The sequence below is a fragment of the Labrus bergylta genome, chromosome 24 (genome assembly GCF_963930695.1).
Source record: "Labrus bergylta chromosome 24, fLabBer1.1, whole genome shotgun sequence".
Classification (NCBI taxonomy): Eukaryota; Metazoa; Chordata; class Actinopteri; order Labriformes; family Labridae; genus Labrus; species Labrus bergylta.
In genome coordinates, this window is record NC_089218.1 from 11,745,061 (window position 1) to 11,760,867 (window position 15,807).

The 15,807-nt window shown below is 36.7% G+C and overlaps 1 protein-coding gene across 2 annotated transcripts; it reads right to left on the reverse strand.

Annotated features, from left to right (window-relative positions):
* Positions 1 to 3,881: 3,881 nt before the first annotated feature.
* Positions 3,882 to 13,990, reverse strand: gca (grancalcin). 2 transcript variants are annotated; one of them, XM_020644933.3, is made up of 8 exons: positions 13,947 to 13,990; positions 9,887 to 10,114; positions 8,928 to 8,997; positions 7,918 to 7,961; positions 7,574 to 7,721; positions 7,275 to 7,388; positions 7,012 to 7,070; positions 3,882 to 4,759 (listed from the first exon to the last, which is right to left on the reverse strand). In XM_020644933.3, the coding sequence occupies exons 2-8, from the start codon at positions 10,100 to 10,102 to the stop codon at positions 4,733 to 4,735; spliced, it is 678 nt and encodes a 225-aa protein (XP_020500589.1). In that variant the 5' UTR covers positions 10,103 to 10,114; positions 13,947 to 13,990; the 3' UTR covers positions 3,882 to 4,732. The 2 variants fall into 2 exon arrangements, with proteins under 2 accessions (XP_020500589.1, XP_020500588.1); XM_020644932.3 differs by lacking the exon at positions 13,947 to 13,990 and adding an exon at positions 11,168 to 11,327.
* Positions 13,991 to 15,807: the final 1,817 nt, after the last annotated feature.

The following is a 15,807-nucleotide window of genomic DNA, read 5'->3' on the forward strand; positions in this document are numbered from 1 at the left end:
TGGCAATACAGGAGTCTCTATATCCCATAGTGAGATACCGAAACGAATGTTGAAAGAGAACTTTAGGTTAAGAAATTAACTCTGGTTCTCTGAAACATGAGTGAGGTATCTCACCAGACCACCCTCCTTGAGCGAGGAAGAGGTGTGTTTACCAAGACTGAGAGGAGGAAGTCCCTCCTCTGGAGAGCAGACGTCACGTCTCTCTGCCAGTCAAGACTGGCGTAATGTAATATTGCTTCTGGGGACAGCGCGAGGGGCGTGTCCCATAGTGAGACACCTCACTCATGTTTCAGAGAACCGGGGTTCATTTCTTAACCTAAAGTTATAATCTCTACAGGCTCCATTTGACCACGCCCTTTGAAGGCTGCGGCCGCTTTAACACAGCTAAACGTGTGAGTAGCAATAAGGTGTCACAGGTGAGGGGGTTACATCCAGCCAGTCCCCTTCCCCCCCACTATCCTCCAGCCCCATTGGGTAGGAGCTTAAAGCTTTCTTAATGTTGTTTTATTATGTTCCAGGTCTTATCGATGTTTAGACTCAGTTATTTTAATCATTTGACTTCATCCTTTTTGATCAGCTACTAAGAAGTTGATTTAGAGTGGAGGAACATCAGTAAATGTAAAACTACATTTTTATAATCCTTAGGTATCGTTAGTCAACAGCTAATGTTAGCTACATAGGGTTATGAGTTTTGTATGTTGAGCAGATTTAAGGAGTTATGACCTCCTTTAGACATGGACATACAGCGCTGGTATTACTTCCTGATCTAGGTAGCATCAGTGTCCTGTTAAAAGTTAAACTCTCTTTAACCCGTCAAAGGAGAAGTGAATAATTAACTTTAACATTCAGGACACTGATGCTACCTTCAGGATAACGTTAGATCAGGAAGTAATGCCAGCACTGGATGTCCATGTCTAAAGGAGGTTCTAACTCCTTAAATCAGCTTTAACATCAACATACAAAAACACAGAATGCTATGTAGCTAACATAAGCTAAGAAATAGCTGAATGCTAACGATACCTAATAGATAAAAAAAATAATAATGTAGTTTTACATTAAACACCTGATGTTCCTCCACTCTAAATGAACTTCTAGCTGATCAAAAAGGATGAAGTCAAATGATTAAAATAACTGAGTCTAAACATCGATAAGACCTGGAACATAATAAAACAACATTAAGAAAGCTTTGAGTCTCCTACCTGAGCAGGAAGACGGCCACCGATGGGGGATCCTCCTAGAAGACGTCGACAGAGTTCCTGTTGGAGAAGAAAAACACATTTTAGTTCATCAAGTTAATAAAACTCAAAATGTTTGATTATACAACATTGTGATGATTGGAATAAACCTGGGTTTCATCATTCACTGTAAATTATCTGTGTTTAACTTCACTTTAAGGGTTTTGGATGAAGCAAACTCAAATTCAAAGTTTAAATGTAGAATATAATATAGAAACATTAAGTATAAGGTCTTAAGAAACACCTTAACAGATTTCTCTTATATTATAAGTTCTACAAGTTTGTTTACCTTTAACCTGATCGAGCTTTGGGGGGAAAGAAAATGCTTTATATACACACATATATATATATAATATATATTCAGAGTTGTAATTGATCCACAGATCAATATTATCAATGAACCTAATATAATTGAACACATAAGGTAGGTGAAGAAGAGTTATGAAAGTTAATCAAGGCAAGGAAGAAGAATTTTTAAACAACCTTTTTAACTTGTAAATGTTTCCTTTAATTTGTGTTTAATCTGAACTATCTCATTGAGCTGTAAGATGTACTCTTTTTCAAATATTTGAATCCTAATCAAATAAGCAGATTTAATCAAATTGATCATTTCAATTAAATCAATAAAAAGGTTTGTGGTATTTTCATTAGGAAAAACTAATTTAATTAACTAAAAGGTAAAAATGCAGCTTTAATATAAATAATTTACCATACAATGATGTAATCTTAAATATCAGATTACTTTATTGATTTACAAAATTAACTGTCACAAGAACAAAAACTCTAATTAAATTTAAAGGTTGAAAATAAATGCATTATATCGTTTATAAATCACTTTATATGGAGAGGGCGCCCTCTGGTGGTTAGTTGTTGGTTACTGCACTTAAATAAATTAATCAGACTGTTGTTTCTGAGTAAATTAAATATAGAAAGTTGGATTAACAGATTTTACTTTTAAATTAATGAAGTTTATTCATATTACTTTATCAAGATGAACATTTAATCTCTGAGCTCTGTGAACAGTAATGTTTAGAAAATCATTTTACCTCAGAGCTACAGCACAGAGCGAGGAAACACCTGCACACACTTGTACAAAGAAACAAGAAGAAAACCCTGAATGTTGAGTTCAAACAACAACTTTCTCTATCCGCTCGAGTGGTCCAGGGTCGATATTAACTTTGATGCACCTGAGGAGCACACCTGAGCGTGATGCGCAGCAGTGGAAGTGAGGTTGGGCGTGGCTTTCGTTGGACGTGTCACTCTCAGGTAAAGGTCGTATCGACGTAGAGAAGTCATTGTGAATTAGGAGACAAAATAACAATAACAAAATTAAGTAAAACACCGAAAATAAATAAAACATTAATTTTTAGATTTATAATCTACAAATGTGGATAGATACTGTTGTTTAAATGATTTGTCTATAAGTGAAATTATCCAAACACTCCTGCTTTTATACCAAAGGAAACACTAATATTTTACTGACATTACAAACACATGTTCAATCTTGTGGTAGTTATAGGTGTAGTCACTTTAATTTCCAATCATTTACAAATTATTAAGTCTTCTTATTTAGTTTGTTTTGTTATGACCAGCTTGTGTAGGCCCTAACATTCAATTCAATTCAGGTGAAGCACATCTGCAATCAGCAGGTAGGTGGGCGGGTCTCCCAACGACCAGCAGGCATGCCACCACCAACCACCAGATGACGCCAAACCCTGAAACACAAAACAACAGCAGTACCAGGCCAAACACCATGGCCAGGGCCGTCACAGTTTTTACATATTCTTAAATAAAAGAAAAGAGTAATTTTCCTATTATAAAAATGAAAAATTATTTGAAACAAAGTGTACACAGTGCTTTCCATAAAACAAAAAAATAAAAATAAAACAGATCTTGTGGTATCAAAGTATGATTAGCGGTACCGGAAGTGACGTCACACTGACAAACGGAAGTCAAGGGCTAACAAACATAATAAATACGGTGACAAAACTTTTTTTTTCTTATATTAAAACCCAATATTTTCAGTCTTTGATTAAAACAAATTACAAGAAACGCCCTAATCTTTTAACAATAAGTTTTCTTTTTAATTTGTCTGACTGTTTATTCTTACTGTTTTGAATATACATACCTGCATGCATTTGGGTAGAAATCAGTGCCATGCTGTTTGAAAAGTTTAAAAAAAACTATGTTAACAATAAAAACGATTACTCCAATAATAAATTGCTACCTTGCCATTATAAATCATATATTTGGACGCTTTTTATATTAAGATGTAGTGATTTCATAAAAACACATTAAAATGCTTCCAACGTCACTAAAAATGCAACAACAGAAAAAAAATCTGTAATTTTCACACCCAGTAGAAAAGGTGTTTTCTTAATGTTTTACTGAAACACATCATGTACTGGTGATCTTAACTTTTTTGCATTTTCAGTCAACAGAACTGGAAAGCAGTTCTACAAAGGGGTAAAGTCTCCAAAGTGCCTCAAATATAACATCCTTTATATGTGTTTTCAACCTTTTATTGGAACTGTATTTTATACAATGCAACAGTAAACAGCTAATTTGAATGTTTCTGAACTATATTGTTTCAATAGACTTGGGGTGAAAATACACAGTTGTACACATGAATAAACAGAATGCATACAGATTAAAAAGTTTTTATTGTCGGTAACAAAATATGATCTGTGACAACATTGTTTATGAGCAGAGGTCGAGTTCACTACAAACTGGAAAAGTGCAAAACTCGGCTGCGTTTGAATGGAAGACAAAAAAAAAAAAAAGCACTTTAATGAACTTCTTCCTTTCAAAGCTATGAGCAGCTTTGAAATCATTAACATGAATAGGTGTGGGTTAATATCAGCTCACAGTAACTTTGGCGTGTTAGCATGTAGAATACAAGTTTTATAAAACATGAGTGCACATTATATGCTGTAAAAATATCACCATTACAAATAAAGCACATGAGAGAATGTACTGGCTGTAAGTCATGACGGGATGAAATTCAGTGTAAAAAAAAAGGTGAAAATGTTAACTCAAATGGTTCTGTTATTACTATACAGTTATATATTTCTAATATATTAAACAATACATTCAGAGATTAAAATGGCACATAGGTGTCTCACAGGTCTGTTGATACAAAGCTTAGTTCTTACATTGTTCCATTGACACTCAATAGCCCCTCCTCTCCAAAGTCCCTATGTGTAGTTCTAACTTGTTTATAGCATTATAATTATAGACTTTATTAATCCTACACATAAGGGCTCTAAAATCACAGAAAGGTACAATCTTTCTTTCAAATTTGAATACATATGTATGCGTGGTCACCTGATACATCTTCAGCAAGACTAAAGCATTACAGCAAGCATTACAAGCAATTGGTACTGTCCTATAGCGTCTCAGCTCAGCGCCTCCCTTTGCATTCCTGTGAGGCGGCGGTCAAGAATCCACCACTGATTGGTTCGCCTTGATGGTGGTGTGGGACAGACTGAAGATCTTTACATTGCCATTGTGCACTGGATGAACTGTTAACAAGAGAGAGAGAGAAATAGTCAAAATGTGGCCCCAACAGGAGTCACCCTTTAAAACTTCACTGATCTGTTTCACTCACAGGATAAACTAGTTTGAAATGATGTCAAAAAAGTTGGAAGAACACTAGAGGTGCAAACTCGGGTACCCGAGTACTCGTTCGATAATCGTTTCGTAGTCCACATTTTTTTCTTGTTGCATTGTGGGTTCTAGAATCGGCCTAATTCAAAACAGAAAAAAAGGAGCACGAGCGCAAAAAGAAAATAGATGACAAACAAAGAGCTGATAAAGGCTCTGTGCTGAAATGCGTCCGTTGTTGATCCATACGCTGCTACCCTGACAAAAATATCCCTTTAATTAACCCCCCTATGAATTCACAATGAACAAAAAGTCCCAAACAAACAAAATATGTAATATGATATATGAAAGTTCAGTTCAAATTGTCTTTTTAGTCCATAGAAAAAGGACTTTCACTTCGCGATTACCGCTTTAGTCCACTCAACCAATGACGTTTGATCATCCAGGACAGAGCAGCATAACTAGATGTTTTTCTATATTTTCGAATTTTAGATGATTATTCTTCTAATAAATACAAAATGGAACAACCTTATAGGGAGAGAGTGCTCATAGCGGACGGATGAGGGAGATTGAGCGAGTGTGACATTACGCACAGAGGAGAAAGATGAAACAGTTCACCTGTTCTATTGTAACTTCATTTCCCAGAGTACAGTGTGCTCTACACTGCAGACTGGAGTCTTTGTTAACACAATGTTTCTGTCAAAACAGTTTCAACATGCGATGAGTGTGATGTCTGCACGTCCGCTCACCACACTCACTGCTCTAATTATAAGAAAGTGTTAAAACGCTCATAACACGTCTGTGTGAATTTTTATTTGAGGTTTGCTGTCTGTTGATGTAAGAAATGTCATATTTGAATGTTTATACAAAGGCATCTTAGGTGCGGTCACACTGGCCATCCGTACCGTGCTGTACCCAAGCACGATTGCCCCCCCGCAGCGCCATTCCCCCACAGGCCCGCGGTCCCACTACACAGGACTATCAGTGCCTATGCACGATTACCTCTTACATGACGTCATAATACAACACATGCACGCTCTATGTTATTATGAAGCATGCTCAGTTTACAAACAGGCAGAGAGAGAGAGAGAGAGAGAGAGAGAGAGAGAGAGAGAGAGAGAGAGAGAGAGAGAGAGAGAGAGAGAGAGAGAGAGAGAGAGAGAGAGAGAGAGAGAGAGAGAGAGAGAGACTCGCAGTCGAGTCGGCGTCTGCACATCAGAGAAAAACACAGAACATCACAGCTACTTTACTGACTTTAGCTTAAGCCATTGAAACTCTGGATTTCTCCATAATGAAGGCTGTCAGCGTTGTGTACCTGCGTGCTTGAGCTTGTGCATGAAGTGTACCGTGCTGAAGCACACCTCTCTGAAGTGTACCGAGCCTGAGCACGATACGGAGCGGTCACACTGGTCAAACGAACTGGACTTTAGCGTTGAAGCGTGCTTTGGCACGGTACGGATGGCCAGTGTGACCGTGCCCTTACTAACAATTATTAAAATCCTGAAGATTCAAATGAATCAATAGATACAGTCGGCATCGTGTCATAGTTGGGGGCGGGGCCTCCCGTGTGGGAAAAGATACACAGAAAAAAAAACAACTACAAAACGATTACTCGAGTACTCGCTTTAACAATGGGAAGAGTCATCGATTAGAGAAAATTTTGCATTTCTGCACCCGTAAAGAACACATGGTGCTGATGGTTGACATGCTGAGACTGTAGTTCATGAAACCCAAGACAAACCTACTTTTAATGTTTATTTAAATAACACAATAAGACTTTGAGGTGAGACTTAAAATGATTTTAGGGCCAGGAGAGGGGTGAGGGTATTGTAAAACCTCTTTTTACTGCTTCATGTTTTTGGGAGACATTTTTTTCTGAGTCAAAATGGAACCAGTGCTAAAGTTAGTTCAAGAAAAAAACAATACATTTTTTTTTACCGAGCAATAGTTACATTTCTTTATTCAGCATAGAAGCAGCTGACACATATACAGGAAAATCAATCTGCCTAAAATTACCCACAATGCAAGTCAACAAGTGACAGCTGAGTCTGAGAGTCTTGTTTGCTGTTATAGACTATATATCACTGATTTCAAAAGTGAAGCCTTTATGATGTGCCTCAAACCTGCATTCTTTCAAGGAGAGAGCGCTAAAATAAAAATCAGGACTTACGTCATCATACTGGAAGGTGACCGCCCCTTGGTGCATGGTGTCTCTCCTCCTGAAGCTATCTGAAAAAGGAAAAGGAAAAGCTCACAGGACTGAAGGGTAAAAAAGAAAACAAAACAACACCTTGTGAAACAGCACTTCAAAGATAACATTTGTTACCAATGAAATTAAACTTTCAGCAATGTAGCTTCCTGCATCTTCACACGTGGCTGTTCAATTTGGTCGTTTGGTAACTTAAAACTGATCCTAGTTCTGTTTTTCTGTACCTGTGAGAGCTCGCAGTTTAACACAACAGGCCACATAGTCGTCAAAGAAGATCCTTCCTCCTTTGTTGTAGCGCTTGACAATGAAGTTAAGAGTCTGAGGACTGACACGATAGCCTAGGGGGGAGAAAAAGTCATCTTTTTATTTTTTTATCTAATGTGGAGTTAAACATGTTCCTTACATGACTGTAAAGTCTTAAATATACAAAAATGTAACAGTTTGTGTACTTCCTGTGTCTCGGCTGAACACTTTTACTAATTGATAAAGTTTCATTCAATCTGCATCATGTTAGTCCTCTCACCCATAGCATTGACTGCCTGGTTCATCTCGTGAGGTTCCACAGTCCCGCTGCGGTCCCGGTCAAACATCATGAAGTTCTGCTTCCAGCCGTTCAAAGCCTGGAAAAGTTCCTTGAATTCATTGAAACCCATCTTCCCCGTAAAGTCCCTCTGGTGGAGGCATGGTTAAGATGTCATAACTGCTGACCAACGTCAATGAAGACTTCAAGTTGTGAATGCATGCTGGTTTAGCTAGTTCAAAAGGGAACCACACCCACTGTCCACATATTTCAGCAGTGAGTATAGAGATGTAAGAGTCTGCTCTGACTGTCACAGAACTTCACCCCAGTTGTTACAGAAAGGATACATCTAGCATTGCGATCATGATCCTGCACGTCTCCAGGCTGAATGCTGTGTGGAGAATAAAACATGTTAAGAATGGGTCATTTTGTGTATTTATTTTAACCTAAAAAGAAGAAGACATAGACATGCATGCCCTTAAGCAAAGCTGACTTCATCTATTTTTCTGTTAAACGGACCATCATTTACTAAATGAACTTCATGCTGTGTTGAAAAGGGTTTACAACTAGCAACTGAGTCTTCAAACTTATTAGGATAACATTTACTGAGGTAATGAAATAAATGAAAGAGTCTGGTCATTTCCACATCAAGTTTCTATCTATCCATCCATTATCTATACTGCTTATCCCATTTAGGGTTGCAGGGGGGGAGCTGATCCCAGCTGTCATTCAGGGAAGGCACCCTGGACTGCTGTCCCCCTGTTGGTCATTTTAAATAATGCAGATTGAAGCCACGTCTGAACTGGCACCACTTTCAAAATAATAATAATAAACTTCTCATATTTCATATAAAATATATGATATATACAAAAAAAAACTAAAATGATGACGGTGTCTGACATAGAAGGGTCAGTCCAAAACTTCAGTGTGGAGTGCACATAAAATATGTGTCAATATACAATATTTAGCTCATATTATATATTACAGATATAATATGTAATATGATATAATATAATATTTTATACACTTTCTAAGCTTTTGCTTTCTGCTCCTATTTGTTGGTGAACATTTATTACGCCTTCCCTGCTTACAGACTTGTGAATCAGCCAATCTGTGTAGCTGTTTCACAGTGCTTTATTAAGCCCCCACACACTTTCCCTTGAGGAAACCCTCATGTTAAGTAACATTTCACTGCAATGAAAGGGGAAGTGGCCATTTGCAAACCCTACCTATCACAATGATTTGACATGATCTTTGAGACTTTAAATAAATGTTGTCATTAAATGAAGTGCCAGGAGCTGGAAAAGTAGTTAAATAATTGACACACATGCAGCTTTTATGCCTGCCGTGAACTTACGAGTGTAGCTGCCGTTGAAACCAGACTGGGTCAGACACCTCTGGAGCTCCTCAGCATCGACCTCACCGTCCTACACAAAACAGAGTAAGACAGTCATGTGTGACTCTCAGTGGAATAACAAATGTTCTATAGATTTCAGTGTGCTAGTCAAAAGGAAGTGTTAGGGGAAGAGAAACCCACAGACCTGTGTGGGCTACAACTAACAGTAAGGGACAACAGACAAAGGGGGGTTCATGCACAATGTGCATCTAAGAAAGCTGTAATTTTATATAAAAGACCTGAAATGACTCAGTGAAAACAAATAACTATAACACAGTGTTATATTGTCCCGTACAAGCTGCACAAACAAACCCCTAGCGGGAAGTGTTGACAGCTTATTAATTCACAGTAAAAACCGGTTTAGTGGAGAGGATATGCTAATGCTAACAGACGTCCACAAAGCTCAACATGAGACGACATGATGGATACGTTCTGCAGCACGTAACATTACTACAACTAATTAAAGCACAAAGACAAACAAGTTATTTAATGTTTGAAATGTATTTGAAAGGAAAAGTTATGTTAGTTAAGAATAATTAATTATGCTGTAAATACAACAAATTATTTATATTCTGAAATGTTTCTTCTTTTTTTTTATACTCAGGCATTATGAATCTTCCACAGCTGTGTAGGCCATTGGATAATTAAACGCATGAATGGAAAATGTATCGAATGTTTCAAACTAGCACAGACTATGTTACATATTTTACTGTAAAACTGTTGTGCCTACTTTAAACCTGCAAGTGTACAAGCAGTTTGTGATCAAGTTAAGACTGAGCATAAGAAATCACTTAGCCATTAACGATATCAAAGAGGACTTTTATATCCTGTCAAATCTTAAAAAGTGAAAGTGAAAGAAACTGTGCACTGTCAAAACGTGGCTTTATCTTTCTAAGGCTATGTGTCTAATATGAACTTGCCTGGCCTGCTATGGCTGTAAAGTAACCCCACATTGGATCATTGGCAGCTGGAGATGGAGCACCATATGTTCCTGGAAAGCCTCCTCCATATGGGGAATATCCTCCCTGGGGTGGTGCACCCCCCATCGGCCCACCCATGTGCCCGGGCATGGGGCCGCCCATGGGGCCGCCTGACATTCCATGAGGAGGCATACCCTGCGCTGGCATACCTGGCATTTGACCCCCATACTGAAACAAAGAAGAGATCACAGATTGGTGTCAGAGTGGATTAATCCATCCTTACAGAACTAAATTAACTAAACTGTGTTCAGACTTGGTGTCAACTTCAAAATGATATCAGATAACTCTACAGGTCTCCTCAGTCAATACATGGACAGAATATAGTTGTTAAGACACATCCGGGCCAATACTTACAGCAATGCTTATGCTTATAATATCAATTTAGCTGATACCAATTATTTGGTGTAAGACTCCCAACATGCCAATAGTATCTCTCATGTAACACTAATGATCATAAATTCCTAATGTATTGTAAAGTCAACACATTCATGATGAGCTGTGAAAAACAAGAATGAGATTTAACAAAACAGGGATCACTGTAGACAACATTCAAGGATCATACTTTAACTTTAAGTCACTTTCCACTACTTTATGGTAAGTTTCTAAATGTAGAAACTTATAAGCAAATAATGTAGGGTCAGTCTGTTTGCATTTCTTTGGCTAAGGTGGTCTAAAGGAATCTGAAGGTCCAGACAAAGGGATAAAAATAGAAAAAGGTGTGTCCATTGTCAGTGTAATTAATGAAAATGTCCAGCTGTGACACTTCGCAGAAGAACTTCATTTGCATAATATCTCATTGTATGAATTCCTGTTTTCTATGCTTTTCAATACACTTAGGCTAGTTAATGTCACTACAGACTTTAATAGAGGCTAATAAAGCTAGGTTAAGCCTTTTATTGTATTAGCAGGCTAAATGTGAGCGCTGGTTCTGATAAGCACTCCAAAACTAGGACTGTTTTTTTATGATCCCGGAAGAAACACTTCCATAGTGTTCGTCATGTATTTATACGCTAGTGATTTTAAGGTTCCTAATTTACATAAAACACAAAAAGAAAATCACATTTATCGGTAAGACAGCGTATAAATAGTAAGAACCAGTAAGGGAACAGCTTGTGCGAAATGATCGGAAATTCACCGAAACAAAACCCTGAGGCTAGCTTTCTCCTGCTAACACATGAGGCCAGTTTATCATTTACATTTCAAAACAAATAATTCACTCACCCCGCCGTATCCTGGATAAGCCATTTGGTGAAAATACAGTAACCTTTCACAGGTGTAAAATGTTTCAGTGTGATTAACGCTACTTACAGACTACTCTGCTATACTGTTTTAACTTCCGACAAGTCAGAACAGTAGCTACATCATATCCGAGCCATCAAGACTTGTCGGAAGTTCGTTGAGTGATTTCAAAAACAACCAATAGGTGAGGAGAAGTAGTGAAAGACCCGCCCACTAGTTTACCTGCTGCATTTAGGAACTCCTCGGAAAATATCTACAATAAAGAGACGAATGACATTTTTGGATCTCTATGACACGTACAACACATATGCAGCTGGTTTTTTTTTTATAATTGTGTCTTATTTTCAAATAATAAAGACTGTTGACAAGTATTCTTATATGTTTGATGGTTGGATGGGTTTTTGGCAAGTAAACGTTACAAATTGTAGGATGTTTAGGAGGCTCCAATTTCCCATTTTAGCCAACACATTACCGAAGAATTTCCAGTGTTATTTCCCTCTGTCGTTTTCTAATATGTAAAGTCTATGGTTGTTATAATTGTTTTACATATTTACGTGTCTAAATGGCGTAGGTTTTCAAAGATTTATAAATCGCCGTTTTGATATGATTCTTGCTTTTATTAATTGAAGAATCAGATTACTTGTAGTACGCTATCATTTCAAGATTATTTAGCTGTCCTGCACTACTTTCTTTTGCCACTAGATGGTGCCTTTGAAACTTTTTCTTGTGCCACGTAAACAAACACAGTATATTTGATTCATAAAACTTGTGGTGGGGAAAGGAGAGTTAATGTGTACAAAAACTTTAACATTAATCAATTGGAACCTCAAAGTGCCTTACCTGTCACAAAACATTGCCTCAATGCTTTAAATATTAAAATAAAATAAACTACACATAGGGACCTTATTTAACAACCTTGTTTAGTTTGCTCTTATTTTTCACAGACAAAACCATCAGGAGGTTTCAGTCCAATGAATGTTTGAGGAACTGAGAGGCATGATTATCAACTATTTCTCAAAACTGCCAAAACATGTGGAGCAGATGGACTAGCGGGTTAGGTCCAAGTGGGCGGTCCTGTCCAAATAAAGGCAAAAAGCCCCAAAAAATCTTTCAGAAAATAGACAAACTGCAAAAACATGAAAAAATATAATCCCTTTTAAATGAACTGGATTACAGTTAAACATTTTTTACATATGTTCAAAAATACTGGACTTACATGGATGCATCAGTATGCTGATACTGTATTCATGCATTTGTCTTTTATATTGGTATTTTCATGTTAAATGGTGTATCTTTAAACTGACTTACATATAAAATATGTTAAAATAACACAAATAACGGTGGTAGAGTTGTGAATTAAAATGTCCTTGTGCAGAGATAGGGACTGTGATGACCTCAGCTGCTGCTACTCGACATTAAGCAGACAAACACACAGAGCTGTAAAGATGTTCATAGAAGCTTCACTGACCCATTTCTAACACCAGCGATTTCCTCACACTTCTCCAAACACTAAACTACCAAACTCCAGTGCCGTTCAACCTCGAGCCAAGAACGCAATTATAGCTTTGAGACTCAAACACATCTGTTGACATGTTTATCCTGAGATTAAACACTGCACATTTCCCCATGAAGACTCAAAGTGGAGAGATTTTCAAGGACAAACACCCAGCATCTGTTAAGTCATTAAATCAAGATTTTTTTTTTTTTTTTTTTTTTTTTTGCTGGATATGAATATTAGCTGTCATTCAGTATTTCATATAATGTCATAGAGATACTATTAATGTTTTGATAGTTGGTCAGACAGAAATAAGACTTTTGAAGACTTCAGATTGGGCCCTTGTAGACTCTTTAAGATATTGATCGTATTAGTTAAATAGAGTATCAATAGAATATATATAAAATAAAATAAATGATATGGGTACACATATAAAATCAGTAAAAATAATAATAGGCAGGTTTGTCAATTATAGCTAATGGTAGTTGGTGAATGCTGTTTTTTCAGTATGTTTTTTGAACAGCAGCACTGGGTTATTTTATATATATGTGTTTTGTGTATACTCCATCTTCCTGTTTCCTGATTATTTAGTTATTCATTGCTTTAATATGGATTGATTTGGTAAGAACCGAAAGGACAGCATTGTATTGTTAAACAACTGATTAACTGACTTATATCATTTTAAAGAAACGGAACAAAAATTACAGGAAACAATTCTATTAAAATGATCATTTTACCATTACCTTTTCATCTCTGTAATGTATAGCTGATTCCCTTCTTCTTCACTCTCCCTGTTATTTTTCTGTGAACCCTCTCTCTCTCTTTATCTCCATTCAACAATCTGTCCAATGAGACAGAATGTGTCCAGTGTGACACCTATAAACGTCTTCGGTTGCCCTTAGTGTCAGGTAAATGGAGGCATCCATGAAGTGATGCTCTTCAAACAAACCGTGTTGCATTAGAGGAGACATCCACTGTCTATTTGTTTGCAGAGGACGTCCGGTGTTAGGGGAGCAAGTGCACAATATGATGTCTTTTCTCATAAAGGCACAGCTTTATATTTGTGAAGCTTTTAACAGGCTTTTAGCATTTAGTGTGACTGATCAGCATTTACTCTATGTACAGAGAGGAAAACTTACAAAATCTGTCGCAACATGGACTAAAAATAGACTGTTATTAGCCTCCTGCTTTCAAGATCTTTCTTAAATAAAAGCATACAATTTAAAGTAATTTCATTACTCAAAATAGGAATGTTATTTCTTTTACCTTTCAAATGTCCATCCTGGTGTGCCGCCTTCAGTGCCATCATTCCCACACTGCCTTCTGGACATAGACAGAAACAGGAAGGCTATTAATCATTATGTCAATACACTGAACAGCATTTATGACCCTTTATTAGCCTTCCTCCTCGCTGCACAGTCGTTATGTTATCAGACGTCTCATATGTGAAACCATCTGAGGTATTTGTAGACTGTCATACGTGAACGTATTATTTCAGTGAGTGATGAGAAGTGAGAATTAAGGCCAATAAGTTATACAAACGTGTGCTAATTTATCAATATAAAAGAAGGCAGTGAATATCTGCAGTTATAAGAGATATGCAAACAGCTCTGTGAGACTACACTTTGGCATAGTGGTGCTTTGAGCTATACGCTAATGTCATCATGCTAACAGCTCACTAGCACACATTGGTCTTAAGACACATTAATTAACTTTCTATCTGATTATGATTCTAAATGAAAGAAATAAAGGATAACAACTGCATTTTAACTTGTAAGGAGACTTGAATTAGTTTTGAATTATTGGACCGACTTGGTGGACCAAAGTAATTAACTGGCTTTAAACTTATTGGAAAATGTAGGAAAAGTTAAAAGAAAAAAAAACTACAGCAACTAAACTTATACAGCAAATTTTAAACAGAAACAAAAGTGTCACAAGAAAATTGGAGAAACATGAGCTGATACACCCAGTTATACTTCTTATCCAGCAAAAGCTTATTTTGGTGACATTAGCCAAATCTAACCTCCGTACTGTTCAAAGAAAACCAAGTAAGACCGAGGCATCAAAACCATATTAAAGAGAGAGTGAAGAATTGACTTAATGTGTGTTTTATTGTGAAGGGTTGAACTTTTGTTGTTTGTTCTCAAAAGTCATGCTCAAAGTCATGCTTTGAAGAAAGGCTATAGGCCATCAAAGTGTTTCTGCCTGGCAGCCTCTGTGGCTATCAGGGACGTATACAAGATAATGGTAATGACTCAATTATAGTGCAGTATTGGTACAGAAATGCTAGTTACAGCATCATTATCTTACATAAGCAATCACAAGCTACAGGTCATACTTCACCAAGAAAAGCTGTAGAAGCTAAACTCTATTATGATGAGGAAGGGGGGATTTATGCTTTATTCTTAATCATACTTTTCACATGTAAGGAAGGAGCATACTTAAAACTTAACATCTTACATAACTTATAGCTTTGCTTAAAGTTTCTAAAGTAGTAGATACTGTGCTGGGCGTTTACCGGATTACTTTGAATGAGATATGGAGTCCATCTCAAACATCTCCACCTGCAAATAATCTTTAAAACATTAACAGTATGAATTATGTAAAATGATCTGTTATTGTAATGTTTTGACATTTTCAACATTCTAATTGTTTTGACATCTAGCTGCAAGCTTCACTTCACAAGGAGGAAACCCTGATATTCGATAGATTTCACTTTTTTTTTATATTTCTTCATAATGAATTACTTTTGATTGCATTTGGTTAATGATTCAAATCATAAAAACCCACCATAAGTATCTGAAACATGATGTGTTAATATTCCCTGAATAAGTTTTAAGTTGATGCTCACATTGACTCTGATAGATGCAAAGTAGACAGTATTGTGTCAATTATTTAAACCATTCATATTTTACAAGTTACTTCAAATTCTATTTAAAAATTTAAAATTAAAGCTTCAATACTTGGAAACACGATCTTAGTGCATCCACGCTGTAACCATTTCGTGTTATTCAAAACAATGTAACTCCCTGTTAAACAAGACTAATGCATTAACTAGTGTAAAGATAACCGTACAATAACAGTTATCATATTGATAAGAACATTGTGTATAAAAGTCTTGGAGATA

What these genes read in the sequence shown, in the direction of transcription:
- gca (XM_020644932.3), bottom strand. Translation starts at nt 11,191, where the DNA reads ATGGCTTATCCAGGATACGGCGGG. An exon ending in CTTATCCAGGATACGGCGGG is followed by an intron (nt 10,115 to 11,167) that starts GTGAGTGAATTA and finishes TCTTTGTTTCAG; the next exon opens with TATGGGGGTCAAATGCCAGG. An exon ending in TAAACTGCGAGCTCTCACAG is followed by an intron (nt 7,071 to 7,274) that starts GTACAGAAAAAC and finishes TTCCTTTTTCAG; the next exon opens with ATAGCTTCAGGAGGAGAGAC.